At 38.4% G+C, this 15,575-nt stretch overlaps 1 protein-coding gene across 3 annotated transcripts in view; it reads left to right on the plus strand.

Annotated features, from left to right (window-relative positions):
- KITLG (KIT ligand) overlaps positions 1 to 15,575 on the plus strand; it is an 88,082-nt gene that overhangs the window by 41,923 nt on the left and 30,584 nt on the right. For all 3 annotated transcript variants that reach the window (XM_065888252.1, XM_065888254.1, XM_065888253.1), the window contains exon 3: positions 6,524 to 6,586. In XM_065888252.1, the coding sequence (XP_065744324.1) occupies positions 6,524 to 6,586 (63 nt within the window). The remainder of the gene's footprint in view (positions 1 to 6,523; positions 6,587 to 15,575) is intronic.

Below are 15,575 nucleotides of genomic sequence, written 5' to 3' on the forward strand. Positions count from 1 at the left end.
TAAGTGTTAATATAAGGAGGAATCCAAATATTGAAATAGTTCAAATTAATTTTTCCTTTTGTTCTTCCTGCTGTTCCTTTCATTTGTGATATTTTTTTCCTTCATTTGGGGGAATTTAATTGAATATGACTTTGTTGCTTTTTTAAAAACCTTTTTATCTTTAACTATCTGTTGAGTAATTATTTGTCTTCCTCAAAATGTTTAAGGCAGGTTGCTGTCCCAGCCCCATCTTGTAAAGGTGAAATTACTCTGTCTTTTCAAGGTCAGTCTACAAATCAGTAGAGTAGAATTAAAAGTCAAGAATTCGTGGTTTTCCCGGTCTTGAAGTAGGCACTTATTTTAAGTAGATTATATTAATACATGACTCTTAGAGTTTAAAATAATGGAAGATTATAAAAATATACTTAGATAACAAATTTCACACTTTGAATGGACAGTTTTGAATGATGCGGAATTTTTATTCTTCAAGTACGATGTTCTTTGGATATGATTACCACTGCCTTAAAACGGAAGATTGGAGTCTGAGACTTCCCATTTCTAGGTGAACTCTGAACTTTATTAAGCATATCTTCTCTTTAAAAGCAGAGGTCTCACATAATTTTGTTTGACCCTTGCAGAACAATGGTTTGATAGCTGGAGAGTTTTTAAAGTTTATTTTGATTAGTTTGCAGTATTTAGCATTTAAATTTCTGCTCCTGTGGTCAGTAGAAAATTCTTTTCTCTGTTTTAAGCTAAATTTAGGACTTACAGTATGCAAAGAAACGACAGAAGCATATTAGAAATAATAGTCGTAAAAACTGACAAGTAGCAGGCTATGTTACCAAGCATGTCAATCTTATCATAAAGAAAAAATTGTTCTTCCATTATAAGATAAACCACTGAGGTACAAAATCTCCTGCTCCTTGACTTTTTAAAGTAATCATTATTGTGTGAGTATCCAGGTACCATGCAAAGCACTTTGTATGGATTTTCTCTTTTAGTCATCACAACCCTAGGAGGTAATTATTTTTACCAACAGCTTATTGATTAGGAAGCTGAGGCCTGGTGATGTTTAGTTACCTGACAATCCTCACCTGGAAATAGGGAGCTGAATAGAGGTTTGAACCCCTAACTGCCCATCTCTAGAGCATAAGAACCCAGTTCATAATTTATGATGTTTTAACCTAAGATGTCAATATCAACTGCAATTTAAGAATTGGCATTCCATCCTCTTGAATTTTATTTCCTAGGTAGTAGTCATCTTATCTTATGATTAGGAAGCAGTCGTATTATAGAAGTTCAATTAGTACTACTTAATTGGAATCCACATTATAAAGTGTGTCTATGAAATAAACCAAAAATGTTTTTAATCTCTTCTATCTGAAAGGAGAATGAGGGTCATCTAACTTCATTTAGATATTCTTCACTGAGAAAATATGACCCAGAAAAGTCTTTGAGTTGTCATGTTAATTTTTTCTAAATCACTAATTGAGTTGTTATTAAAGGAAAAAAAAGGGTAATTAACTTGGTTAGTTAGATTTTTAGTCAACATTAACAAGGAATGGCTTATAAGGAGAAATAAAAAGACAAAAAGCTGGGAGTTCCCTGGTGGTGCAGTGGTTAAGAACCCGCCTGCCAATGCAGGGGACACGGGTTTGAGACCTGGTCCAGGAAGATCCCACACGCCGCGGAGCAACTAAGCCCGTGCGCCACAACTACTGAGCCTGTGCTCTAGAGCCCATGAGCCACAACTACTGAAGCCCGCGTGCCTCGAGCCCATGCTCCACAGCAAGAGAAGCCACCGCAATGAGAAGCCCCCACACCGCAATGAAGAATAGCCCCTGCTCGCCGCAACTAGAGAAAGCACGCGTGGAGCAATGAAGACCCAATGCAGCCAAATAAATAAATTTTTTTTTTAAAGGCAAAAATCTTTGTCCTGTGTTATTTCTGAAGACTGAACAACCAGCATTACAGTAAGCTGCTGCAGGAGTGAACTGGGATATTTAAAATATAAGCGTAGAAGGTTAGGTTTTTTGCTCTACAGCAGTGATTCGTAAACTTCTCTGGGTCTCCCAGCACTCTGAAAACTGGACTCTTTCCTCCGAAAGGTTCACATATGTGCAACATTTTATGTAGTGTCAAGGGAATCATGAGTTATTACTGCTGCATTTTGATTCTTATCTAGAACTTGGGAGAAACAACTGAGACAAGCATCTCACTAAAGATGTCCAAGAAGCCACTGATTTCATGAGACTTAGAGACCTCAATGATATTTGAATCATGAAATCCAAAGATTTTAGATAAGTGATCTAGAGAGGGAGTTAAATGTTCTGACTTTGAGTTCTTTTTCTCCTGAGTCCAAATACCTGCAGCGTATGGTAGGCAGCCCGTGCCTGGTTGGCTTGCAAAGACTTTTTCTTGGCTGAGTTTCCAGCATTTCTACATGCCATTCTCGTATGCATTTTACCTCCTCATGTCACTGAGTATGGTCAGTCCTTAAGACATCCAAAGAAAGATAGCAAATGGGCCCATCTAGTAGTAGAGTGAGCCCATCACAAAGTGACTTGTTTTTGCAGTTTTATGCATTTAATGATCTGGCACAGTACTTACGTCCTCACACTCCACACCACAAAGTACATTGGACCTTTGGAATAATTGGACCTTTAGTAAATTTTCCACCAGTTAGGTTCTAGTTTATTTTATTTTTTGCCCTGAACATATTTTACGAGAATAGATTGGTTTTTTCAAAATCTGTAGCCTTGGTTATGTATCCATTTCACCCTACCAACAGTATGCTTCCCTGGAATCTAAACCACGTCTCTGCTTTTTCAGCATACAGTCTCTGTATAAATATTTAATACATATTCAGTACTTTTCTAATGGTGTTCTAAACTGCCCCCAGTCTCCATTCTCTCCTTGCTCCAATCCATCCCTCCAGACTCACCTTCCTAAATTGACGGTCATGTTCCCTTCCGGCTTAAACACCTGCAGTGTAGCACCACTGCTTAATTCCATGAGAAAGGTAAATCAGACTGAATTTTTCATAGTTATCTACTTCACCCTCTTCATCTTACAGACGAGGAGCAGAGGTTTCACTGGTCCCGCTGGAACTTGTTCCGCTGGAACTTGTTCCACTGGAACTGGTCGCGCTGAACCTCACTGCCTCCCTCTTGGCCTCCTTGGCCCGACATTTAGGTCCCTCACTAATAATGGCTTTCCCAGGGTATTTCTTACCTCCTACCTGCTAGAGCCTAAATGATCTGTCCCTGGTCTCCCATGTCTTTGTCTTTGCATATAACCCTATACCTAGAATGTCCCACTCCCTTGCAATTAATAATAAATACTCATACTCATTCACACACCATGCTCAAGCACTAAGTATTTTAAACAAGTTATATAATCCTTGTTTAGTCTTAATAAATCCACTAGCTCGATTCTATGATTCCCATTTTACACATGTGGAAATTGAGGCTAAAGAAGATTAAGTAGTTTGCCTAAGATCTCTGAGTTAGCATGTGGCAGGACATGGATCCAACCTGAGCAGTGTGTCCCCAGGACCTGTGCTGTGAGGCCTACGTCAAACTAACTGCCTCGAAGGAACAGCTTATCTTCCTAGTTCTAGGTCAAAGGCTCCCTCTACTCTTATCAAATTTCCACAGTGCTCAATATGCATAAGAGAAACCGAATTTATCACAAGGTTATCTGTGCCTTCTGAATGCTATTTAACATACTATAAATGCTTGGAAAGTAATATAAGAATTCATGAAGCAGCCGTAAAAATATACAACTTGACTTCCTAATTTCTCTTCCAAATGTAATTGGAAACAAACCAATGCAAGCCAAGAAAGTAATAATGCGGAGACTGATCTGTAGATAACTGTGCTGAGGCCAGCGCACAGCACCAAGATTTGTATCCTGACCTCCAGTAGGTACTCCTGATGACTGTGACCTTGGGATGCCAGTTAACCTGCTTTCTTCTGTGAAATAGGCTTAATAACACATATCTCTGGGGTCGTGATAGAGACTGTGTATGAAAACTTAGACTGTAAAGCGTTTTTCAAAAATAGTATTACTTTTCAGTTCTACCAGAAATTAAATATCAGTAAATCAGTTTAATGCAGAAATTATCATTATATACCCCCCAAGTGGTAAGGTGTGGAGATTTCAGTGTGCTGGTCAGAGAACTTCTTGTAAGGTTTCTTTGCACCAATTTTTACGTATAGAGTACTAATAAAATTGGCCAGCATATCGCTTACATTTTTTCTGCCCTTTCGGTACATACTCAGATCCTAAGTTATCTGAATACCAGTTCGGTCAATTCTATATTTATTTTCTGATAATGTTAGTTGTGCTTAAGGACGGCTAGATTGTCAAGCAGCTTGTGTTCAGCACACCTGCCACTTCTCGCCATGTTTCTCCATCTGGAATGACTTTCATTTACACGGTTGGTTCATAACAAAACAGAATGTTGCTGCTCGTTCTGATTCCAGCTTTTAGGTCAGCTATGTCTTCCACTGGGGCTTACATAAAATAACAAAGTCCGGTACGCGGGCCTCTCACTGTTGTGGCCCCTCCCGTTGAAGAGCACAGGCTCCGGATGCGCAGGCCCAGCGGCCACGGCCCCCGGGCCCAGCCGCTCGGCGGCATGTGGGATCCTCCCGGACCGGGGCACGAACCCGTGTCCCCTGCATCGGCAGGCGGACTCTCAACCACTGCGCCACCAGGGAAGCCCAGCACTTTACCGTTTTATTGGGGGTGGCATGAGGAGGGTTGATGGTGAGCCTCACAAGTGGAAAATATCTAGGACAAGTGTGCAGAGAGTAGATAGATGAAAATATGTAGTTGAGCTAAGAGGCAAGGGAGGCTCTGCTGTCAGAGGCCTGAGTTCTAGTCCAGACTTAACACGTAGTAATCGTGTGACCTTAGTCAAGTTTCTTGACCTCTTTGAGGCTTAAGTTCTTCATTCATTAAATAGAGATAGTATGTGAAAGGGATTCTGAGGCTTGGATGTGATCATGCAACATAAGCCCTTGATAAGCACAGTGCCAGCACATCATAAATATTTGGTAAGTGTTAGGCTGGAGGCTGAGAAGAGTGGGAGATGGTACCATTGGAAGTAGAATGGTAGCATGCACAGTGGGATCATCTACTTCCTTGGCTCCCCTCTGACTGCTTATGCCTTTAACTAGATTCTTTTCTCACCAAATTGTTCTGATTCCAGAAGCTATTGGCAAAGCCAAGAAGAAACCATACGGATTGTGTTCTGGGAGACTTGTCAGAGATGACCTAGTCTGGCAAACATGCACAACATCCCAGCTTACTATGGGGAACAGTAATGATTTTAGAGACAGGGTAAAGGGGAAAATGAGTCCACCAAGGCAAGGTAGACCCATTGAGGATATAATAAAGCAAAACCACTTTTCTTACATTGTACATTATTTTAAGACTCAATGGGCTAAGTCAGTTTATACATATTATAAACGGGCCATATGATACAGATGGAAATTTTATCTGTGCTAGAAGGGTGAGATGTAAGAGGTGGTACTATATGTAGAAAAGAAGACAAGTGAATCTAGAACTCTGTAAGTTACCAGGATGTGTGCCTTGGAAGTCAGTTGCCAGTATAGCTCTCAGTGAAGAATATGGATTGATTGGCACATTCACTCAGCTCATAAATTGACTCTCAGACATGGGTACTTTTATCTCCACTTTACAGATGAGAGAAACCAAAGTACAGTTTAGATTTGTTCCAAATTCCCTGGTTCTAAATCAGGTGCTTGTTCAACTTATGCCACAGTGACTGGTGGAAATGGGTTAGATAGTCTTTGAAAGCCTTTAAAAGAAGCTAGGTAAACACTTGAGGCAGCTCAAATGTTCAGCACCAGCTAAGTGGATTAAGTTATATCACAGAACTGAATCTTTCTAAATTAATTAAGTGATAAGGCATTTGCCACTCATAAGTATCATTGATCTTTTGAAATTTCGCAGACATTTTTTTCTAGGATCAACGTAGAACAGTAGTTCTCCAACTTAAGCGTACATCAGAGTCACCTGGAGGACTTGTTACATGAGATTCAGTAGGTCTGGTGTGGCCCGCGACTGCGTTTCTACAGATTCCCTGGTGATGTTGATATATCACTTGGTAGACCACTTACAAGAAAAGTGTACTGTGTTACTGATCCTTTGGAGGAACAAATAGGAATATAATCCTAGAGGGAAATTCCAAGACCACAGATGGAAAATGAAATTCAAATCATGTTTCCAAAACTCAGTAGATTATACTTAGCCACCCATAGCTGAATTTGGAGGAAAAAAGATTTGTATTATCACTTTATTTCTGGAGAGTGCCTTTGATTGCAAAGGGAAATCAAGAATGAAAAATCACTATATATGTAAATACTGAAATTCAGTAGTAACTAAAAGCATAATAGGTTTGTAGGTGTTTTTCTCCAAACCACTAAAAACAATATGACTGATATGTATGGATTTTCTTACAGCTATTTTTTTCCTTTTTTTTTTTTTTTTTTTTTTTTGGTCTCTGTAGGTGGCAAATCTTCCAAAAGACTATAAGATAACCCTCAAATATGTCCCCGGGATGGACGTTTTGGTATGTAAACTGTACATTTCTGGGTTTCATTTTGGTAGCTGACAAAAGAGATGGGATCATTCATATTGAGATAGGAAATTATCTGCCATTTAGGAGTTTGCTAATTGTCAGAATTTGAAGAAGGTATCTTTGGGATTTGACTTACATATTTTTTTTCCTCAGGCAACTGCTAAACTTTAGTTTTGGATGAGCATTTCAGCACATGTGTCTTACACCCGTACTCTCAAAGTAAATAAGATCACCTTCCTTAGAGCTAGCCACTGATTTCTCTCTTTCCTTCAGTCTTCCCCCAAAAAAGGCTTGAGTGTAAAATTATGTAAATTATTTTCATACCTGAAAAGGTCCTATATAAGTCTCCTATTTAATTTGAGAACACAAATGTTTTATCTCTGAATTTATTTGCAATGTGATTGATTCTTAAAACCTTACAATAAAAATATGTGGCTATGATTATAGGTACTCCTTTATTACTGTAAGCAATTTTGTTTTTCTCATTACATAGTATCAGTATTCATACATAAAGAAATATTTCGAGCATAGGGAATAATGTAATGCCTGTGTACTCATCACATAGCTTGTCAAATGGTACCATTGTGCAGTATTTGCTTCAAATGTATTTTTTAATATTGAATTATGATAAATATAACTAAAGCCCCATATATGCCCCTTTCCTATACCCATTAGTGCTCACTTTGTCTCTTAGGAATAAGTATTCTGAGCTGGAATTTTTCATTCCAATGCATGTTTTCAAGGCTTGACCTGAAGATACCACCCCCTTGGAGCTGTGTTGAGTGCAACAGCCCACAGTAGCCCTGCTCTAATACTTTGATTGCAAACTGTACATCCATTCATAAGATACCAATTTTTTGCATATTTTATGTTAATGCCATTATACTGCATGTATCACTTTGCAACTTGCTTATATTTTGCAACATGCCTTTGACGTATAACATGTTTCCATGTTGATTCATTTTAACTACTGTATTGTTCCTTTGAGTTAATTTAAAATCATTTGGGTTACTCTCTGCTCTGCAACTTGACATCTTTCCATAACTTAACAAAAATACTTATTACACATCGACTTTGTGCAAGTTGTCTTAAACTTTGAGTCCTTTCTGTGGACGAGTCCATCACAATTATTACCAGTTGAAGTATGTTAAGCACGCCACTCAGTGCTGTGTTTAAAACGTCTTTCAAAGACTATAAGGTTGTCATTTCAAGAGAATTCTCTTGAAAGGCGTATTTCTTTTCATTAGTTTATGCTAAAATATTTACTATCTACTACGTTCCTTAGAATTCCTTAGAACACGTACCTTCTTGTTGAACAAGTTGTCCTCTTTGTTGACCTAGCAAGTCTAGGTCAATGTCTGTCCTATTGAATTAGGAGAGTTCTCTGGAAATAATAATGTAACATTATAGCCGCCTGAAACTTAATTAATCATTTACTTACTCACTCAGCAAGTGTCCGTTTAGGAAACACTATGGAGCTAGCACTTTATGAGACACTTTAAGAAACAAATATACATCAATTAGCCTTATGTTCAAAAACTTTAATAATAATGGGCGGGGGGAGTAGCTGGCCTTTTCATAATGCTTTTCTATTCTCAAAATGATTTCATGTTTTTAATCTCCTTGGATGATCAGAAAAACCCTGCGAGGAAAGCAGGATAGCTACTGTGATTCCTATTTTACAAATGACGCCCTGAGCTTTACAACCCAGAAGCATTTTGCCCAAAGTTAAACAACTAGAAAGTGATAGAGCCTTAAAAAGAAACCCTAGGTCATCTGACTCTTAACCCTAAATGTGGGTATCTAAATAATTATAATAGCAAGGAAAAGTGTTCTAAGTGAAGCATCTAAGTAATAAAGATGCACCCTGCTCCTGACTATAGAAGCACTTAGGCCTGGGATTGCCAAGCTCTCTCAAAGAAATCATGCAACTCTTTGAAAAACAATGTTAAACTGAAAATAGCGAAATAGATTATTTTGTGCTGGTATAAATCATAGATTGTGCTAAATCATAGATTTCAGTATTGGTTATTGATAACAACAGCTAAACTTGTAAAAATAAAGCTGATTCATTGCCACCTATTTTTTTTCCTTGTTTCTGTAATTGAGAAAAGTCCGCTATTATTTGGTCTTGGCACACTGTCCTGGCACAACTGGAGAAACTCTGTTCTTGGCTACCGCCGTTGGCAAGAAAAACAAGCCCGTGCATAGGCCTTCGGGTAGAAATAGGGGGTCTTACGCTTTGTTTTACCTTCATTTAAAAATGTTAGTTTCTGCTAAGACCAGAGGAGTTTCCCAGTGGAGAGGCCCCTGATTATTTGTCAGTGGGAGCCAGTATGGGTACCAGAAAGATTCTCTGGGGCCAGAGCAGTAAAATTCTTCCAGAGGCACTAGGCAGAAGAAAGCAATAGGGTAGAATACACTTTATTTTTTGCTTTTGTTTTAAAAATAAGCTAAATACTCCTGAAAAGGGGAGGTTACTTTTCTAAGGGTCTTTTAAGAAAATTACCCAACAGGTTGTCTCTCACAAATAGCAGGGTGTGATCCACTGGTTGGTATTTAAATCTAACAATAATTACCAATTTTATTGTAAACTCTTTGAAACTATAATACTGTCAGACTGTTAGGATTTCCTTTAAGTTCCTAAACTAAAAAATCCTAAACGTTTCTGACCCTTTCCACTTACTAGTAATGTTATTATAGAAAGAACAAAAACTGAGTTGCTGAATTTGGGCCACACACCTGCTGTCATTCTGACCCCTCTAAAATGATATAAACTATGAGTTGCTTGTGGTATTTGAGTAAAAAAATTCATCCCTTTTTAGTTAAATTACATATTTATCAGTTTTCTTCTAACTTATTTGAAAATACTTTCAAATTTCCAGAAAAGTTGTAAGAATATTTAAAGAACACCCATATACCTTTTAATACAGATTCATCTATTTTTAACATTTTGCCTCATTTGCTTTACTAAATGCTTGCTTTCTGTGTGCACATGTGTTATTTTTCTAAACCCGTTGAGTAAGTTGTATACAAAATGGCTGTTTAACCCCTAAAATACTTCAGTGTGTGTTTCCTAAGGATCTTCTCTTACATAACCACAGTATGGTTGTCCGCTTCAATAAATTTAGCAGTAACTAAAATACTTCAATCTATTGGCTGTATTTCAATTTTGTCAATTTTTTTTTTGCATTTTTTTCCCTCTAGTACGAGATCTAATCTAGGATCATGATTTGCATTTTAATATCATCCATGATCGGCAGAATAATGGTTCCCCAAAGATGTCTCATGCTGTGACTATATTACCTTCCATGGCAAAAGGGTCTTTGCAGATGTAATTAAGGATTGGGGGATGGGGAGAGTATTCTGGAGTATCCAGGTGGGCCCAGTCTGATCACATGAATCCTTATGAGAGGGAGGCAGGAGTTTAGGGACCAGAGAGAAGATGTTACACTACTGGCTTTGAAGATGAAGGGGCCACAAGCCAAGGAATGCAGGAGATCTCTAAAAGCTAGAAAAGGCGAGGAAAGGGATTCTTCTGTAGAGCCACTAGAAGAAACACAGCCCCTGTGATCACCTTGATTTGAGCCTAGGAAGACCCATTTTGGACTTTGACCTCAAGAGCTATAAAATAATAAATTTGTGCTGTTTTAAGCCCACTAAGTTCATGGAAACTAATGCATCGTGTCTCTTTGATCTTACTTTAAGACTTCCCAGCCTTTCTTTGTCTTTATGACAATGAAATTTTTGAGTTATACAGCCTTCCCCTTTCGATAAAATATTTCTCTTTGAAACAATTGATGTTTTTTAATGATTATATTCAGAATAAGCATTCCAAGCCGTGATGCTACATTAAGTGATGACGTGTCCTCAGGTTATCACATCCAAAGGCACACAATGTCCATCTTCTCTTGCTGCGTGTTTTGATCTCCTGGTTCAGGTGTTCCACCATTTCTGTGTATTTACTCATTAACAACTAAGAAGCAATCTTTGGGGAGACACTTGAAGACCATGTACAGTTCTTCATCAAAATTTCTCTCGTGGATTTAGCATCTATTGATGATTTTTACCTGAACCAGTCTTTACTGTCTTGTCAGTTTTTAATCATTATTCTTTTAAAAACAAGGTTAAACAAATAAGCCATTGGCCATACATAATGTTATTCTAACAATATGCCTCCCAGCCATCTTCCCTCTGTAGCACCCTTCCTGCACAATTTTACTATCTCAACTGTCCCCACCTTCTTTTGCCTGGTTTGCTCCCTCTGGGATCTTCTCATCTCCCTCGCCATTCCAGGATTTATTAGGTGAGGTTTCAACTCTTCTTTAGAAGACAGGTGGTTCTCCTTTAAACAAAACAAATACACCTGATCATTTTACCCCTCCTCTTCATAAGCTTTGAATGGTTGTTCTTAGGAAAAGGAGCTCCTTAAACAAGGCCTCCAAGGTTCTCGTGATCTGGCACCTTTCCAAATTCTTGTTCGGTCCCTCAACCTCACATGTTCCTTGCTGCCACTGTTCCTTTCCTGCATGCCTTTCTCTGTACCTAGAGTGCTGGTCAATCCTTTCGTTTAGGTAACTCCTGAATCTTTCATTTTCTTTTTTTTTTTCCTTCTATGGTTTTCTTTTTTAATTGAAGTATAGTTGATTTACAACGTTGTGCCAATCTCTGCTGTACAGCAAAGTGACTCAGTTATACACATATAGACATTCTTTTTTTTCATATTCTTTTCCATTCCATGGTTTATCCCAGGAGACTGGATATAGTTCCCTGTGCTATACAGTAGGACATTATTGTTTATCCGTTCTAAATGTAATAGTTTGCATCTACCAACCCCAAATTCCTTCCCCCCCTCCCCCTTGGCAACCACAAGTCTGATCTCTATGTCTGTGAGTCTGTTTCTGTTTTCTAGATAGGTTCATTTGTGCCATATTTTAGATGCCACATATAAGGATATCATATGGTATTTGTCTTTCTCTTTCTGACTTAATCACTTAGTGTGATAATCTCTAGCTGTATCCATGTTGCTGCAAATGGCATTATTTCATTCCTTTTTCTGGCTGAGTAATATTCCATTGTATATATGTACCACTTCTTCTTCATCTATTCATCTGTCGATGGACATCTAGGTTGTTTCCATGTCTTGGCTATTGTAAATAGTGCTGCTCTAAACATAGGGGTGCATGTATCTTTTTGACTTGTAGTTTTGTCCGGGTATATGCCTAGGAGTGGGATTGCTGGATCTTATGGTAGCTCTATTTTTAGTTTTCTGAGGAACCTCCATGCTGTTCTCCCTAGAGGCTGCACCAACTTACACTCCCACCAAGAGTGTAAGAGGGTTCCCTTTTCTCCACACCCTCTCCAGCATTTATTTGTCTGACTCTTTCATTTTCAATTTCACTTCTTTAAGGAAGCCTTCCCTCTCCTTGAGGAAGCCATATCCTCCTATTAGAAACTCTTTTCATAGCACTCCTCAGAGAAGTAGTGCTTCCGTTTATTTGTGGAATTTAGTTGATAATCTTCTATTCACCTGTAAACTTCCTGAGGGCAGGCATTGTATAATTTTGCTCTTCTATCCTCAGTGTCCAACATAGGATAGGCACTTAAAAAATTATCTGCTGAAAGAAAATGAAGAAGGAAGGAAGGAGGAAAGTGCCCTAACATGTAATCACTTGTAATTTCCCTGAGGCACCAATTGAATAGAATCTAAAAGATTTTGATGATGAGGCGAATAACTGTAACTCATCACACATTATCTGCACCTCAACGTAGTACTGTTATCTTCTTTTAGATATGTGTGCGTTTTGTAAAAACTCTTAGGTCTAAGAGCTGTATCATGCAATTCTGAGGAATCATGGTTTCCGTGAGCCTTCTGTTACGCTACTTTTATTGAGTCATTTCCTTAATCAAGAACCTTCTCATTGTTCTCAGCAATTGAAGGCTGAAAGCCAAATTCCTGAATCTGACGTTCTTGACCTTCCCTAATCTTGCCCCACCAAAACCACTTCATCTTAATACCCGTTCTTCCCCAACACAGACTCGCCCCTCCAGCCAGATGCATCCCTGCCTCCTAGAATCACCTTGCTTATTCTCAATTCCAAGGCTGCCTAGTACTACTTCCCTTTGCTAGGAATGTTCTTTTCTCCCATCCTCTCATCCAAATTCTACCCACAGAATTACACAATACCCTGGGGCTAAAAGCATCTTAGTGGTCATCCGCCTCCAAGGTCAACTTAAGATCCCTCTTTCTCATAAGACCATTTCCTAGTGTTCCAGACCATGCTCTCTTCCCCATATCATTTGGCCACTAAAAATTGACATCACCCCTATTTTGTGCTTCTCCTTGGTGCTTGTGGGGGAGAAGTAGTCAGCAACACTGATGTGGTATCTGCTCTGTGGACCTTACCTTTTAGTTTATTATCTCTGAATTTCTATAGAATTTGTCCAGAAACAAATCATTTGGGGTACTTGATCATATATTGCTTACATAGCTGTTTAAAATCGTATGCGTTATGGACTTGTCTCAAAGTACTGTTGTGAGAAATAATTAAGATATGAAAAACCCAAGATATAGTATACGTACAATGATTGTCCTATGTCATCACAATTATTTTGTTGTTATATTTTCTCTTTTTGCTGTATTTATCTAAAGATTAGGGATCAAATCTTTTACTCCTTTGTATTTCCTTACCATTTAAGCAGGTAGTAGCTACTCAAAAACTACTTACCAGTAAACATTTAACTGTTGGCAAAAAATGCGTGATTTCCAAATCTTGAGGAGCCCATCTCATTTGTTTATATTCCTTTGGTTCTCACTAACAGTAATGAACTCAAGCTTTACCAACAAAACAAAACAAAACAAAAAAGTCCCATTATTTTAAGGAGACTGAAGAATAGCATTCCAGTCAAGGATAGGGATGCAGCCAGGCCTCATGAAGGGATGGGAGCCAGGATTGGAAAGCTACCAGGTTTTCCTTTCCCCTTCTCTGCAGCTCTGCCTCGTTCTGTTTTGCCTGTGCAGAATTTTTCTCTGTTCCAGTCACCTGGGGGGCATATTGCTGCCCCAGAGCTCCCACATTTACATATTGGTTTTGACCCTGCTCAGAGACTCGTTGTCAGTCCCTATCATTACTACCAGTTTTGGGGAGGGACTTTCTGATTGACCCATCTGGCTCAGGAGGGCACTATTGTTCACTATTTGTAAGTGTGGATCCTCAGAATCCACCCCTATGATTTGATGTGCTCCCTATAGAAATAGACGTCAGTCAAGTAGACACTGTACTTAACTACTTCTATCTCTCATATAATAGAGTACATATTTCAAAGGAGTAAGTGTAAAATGTTAGGTAAATGAATAAAATATAAGATTAAATACGATTTTTAAGTGGCTCTTTTGTATTCTCAAAGTACAGGGCCCATCTTAATAAATAAGTGATTATATTAAGATACTTTCAGAACATCTAGACCATTACTATCTGATAGAAGCCGCATATGTAATGTTAAATTGTCCGGTAGCTACATTTAAAAAAATAAAAAGGAACAGGAAAAATTAAGTATATTAAATTTTATTTAGTCCAACATATTCAAAGTGTTATCATTGTACCTTACAATCAATATAAAATTATCAGTGGGATAGTTTTCATTTTTTTATATTTATTCAGAATCCACTGTGTATTTCATACCTACAGTACACTCCAGTTAGACATTAATTTTCATCAGAAATATTTATTCATTTAGCTTTTTATAAAGTTTACAGTTGAAAATGCATATTCCCATACCTAAGCTTTTCCAAACATACTTAAAAGTTTTCCAGTCACCAAATCAAGTATTGATTTTTTAACTTTCAACAGACTGAATTAGTTAAGCAAAAGTAATATTTTAGTTCCTCAGTCACACTGGCCACATTTTGAGTGATAAGTAGCTTAAGGTGGCTAACGGACCCCCTATCAGCTAGCACAGATTAGACAGACCCCTGTATTTTATAGAGAAACTGAAGTTCTGAATCAGTGACTTGCCTAAAATCACGAAGTGTGTTAACCGAGTTAGAATTAGACACAGCCTCTAGTTCATCATTGCTGCCCTCACCTCCCCACGCTGATCCTTCCTCATGGTGCTATTTTGTGTCTGGTTCAGAGGCCATTTATAGGCCTGCCCCGGGAAACATCACATATTTATAGTGTTTGGACTGATTACCATCTTCATCAGATTGAGGTTTCTACATCACTTTAATTCAAACAAGAAAATGCAAAGTTAGATGTCTACAGTAAACACTGAAAACCCAAATTAATTGTTTAGACAGAAGACTAAAATAAATGACAAAACCCAGCTCATCTAAAAGGGAGTTAAGATTTTGGAGACTCTACAGTAGTAATGTGAGCGCACAATATTTTACAAAGTGTTATTGTAGGAATGTTTTAAATCTGCCTGCCCGTGGAATGTTTGAGAGTGGCAGGTAGTGTCAGCTTTCTAGGCCTAAGAGTAAAAACCAGAGAGAGTTCGCTAAAGGCGATTAGCATTTGCTCTTTGGTTGCAACGACTGCTGGGAGAAATTTGCTTTCCGTAGTATAGCTCTGGGTTCATTGAAATGAGACAGAGCCACTTCCAGTTCTTAAGAAATCTCTTAATTGAGGTTAAGGACCCGTGTGCCTCATCCAGGTGTGAGACCACATGAGTCATGGAGAACCCAGCAGAAGAAAATACTGCAGCTGTATGTGCTTTGACTGTATTCACTGATAAAAAGAACTAGACGAGTGCTTGGGAGTCTTGGTTTCTAATATTTAAGTTTGTTGTGTAATCTTGGCAAGCAACTTCACTGCTTTCGGCCTTGGTTTTCTCATTTATGAAATTGGTGGGAGTGGACCAGATGGTCTTCAGCATTTCTTCCAGATCTAAACCATTGTGATTCCAGTGGCATGGCTCTAGATTCTTTTGTCTGCCCAGCCAGGAGGTAAATGCTAGAAGCACAAGAGGGAGGAAGGGA

The sequence above is a fragment of the Phocoena phocoena genome, chromosome 11 (genome assembly GCF_963924675.1).
Source record: "Phocoena phocoena chromosome 11, mPhoPho1.1, whole genome shotgun sequence".
NCBI lineage: Eukaryota > Metazoa > Chordata > Mammalia > Artiodactyla > Phocoenidae > Phocoena > Phocoena phocoena.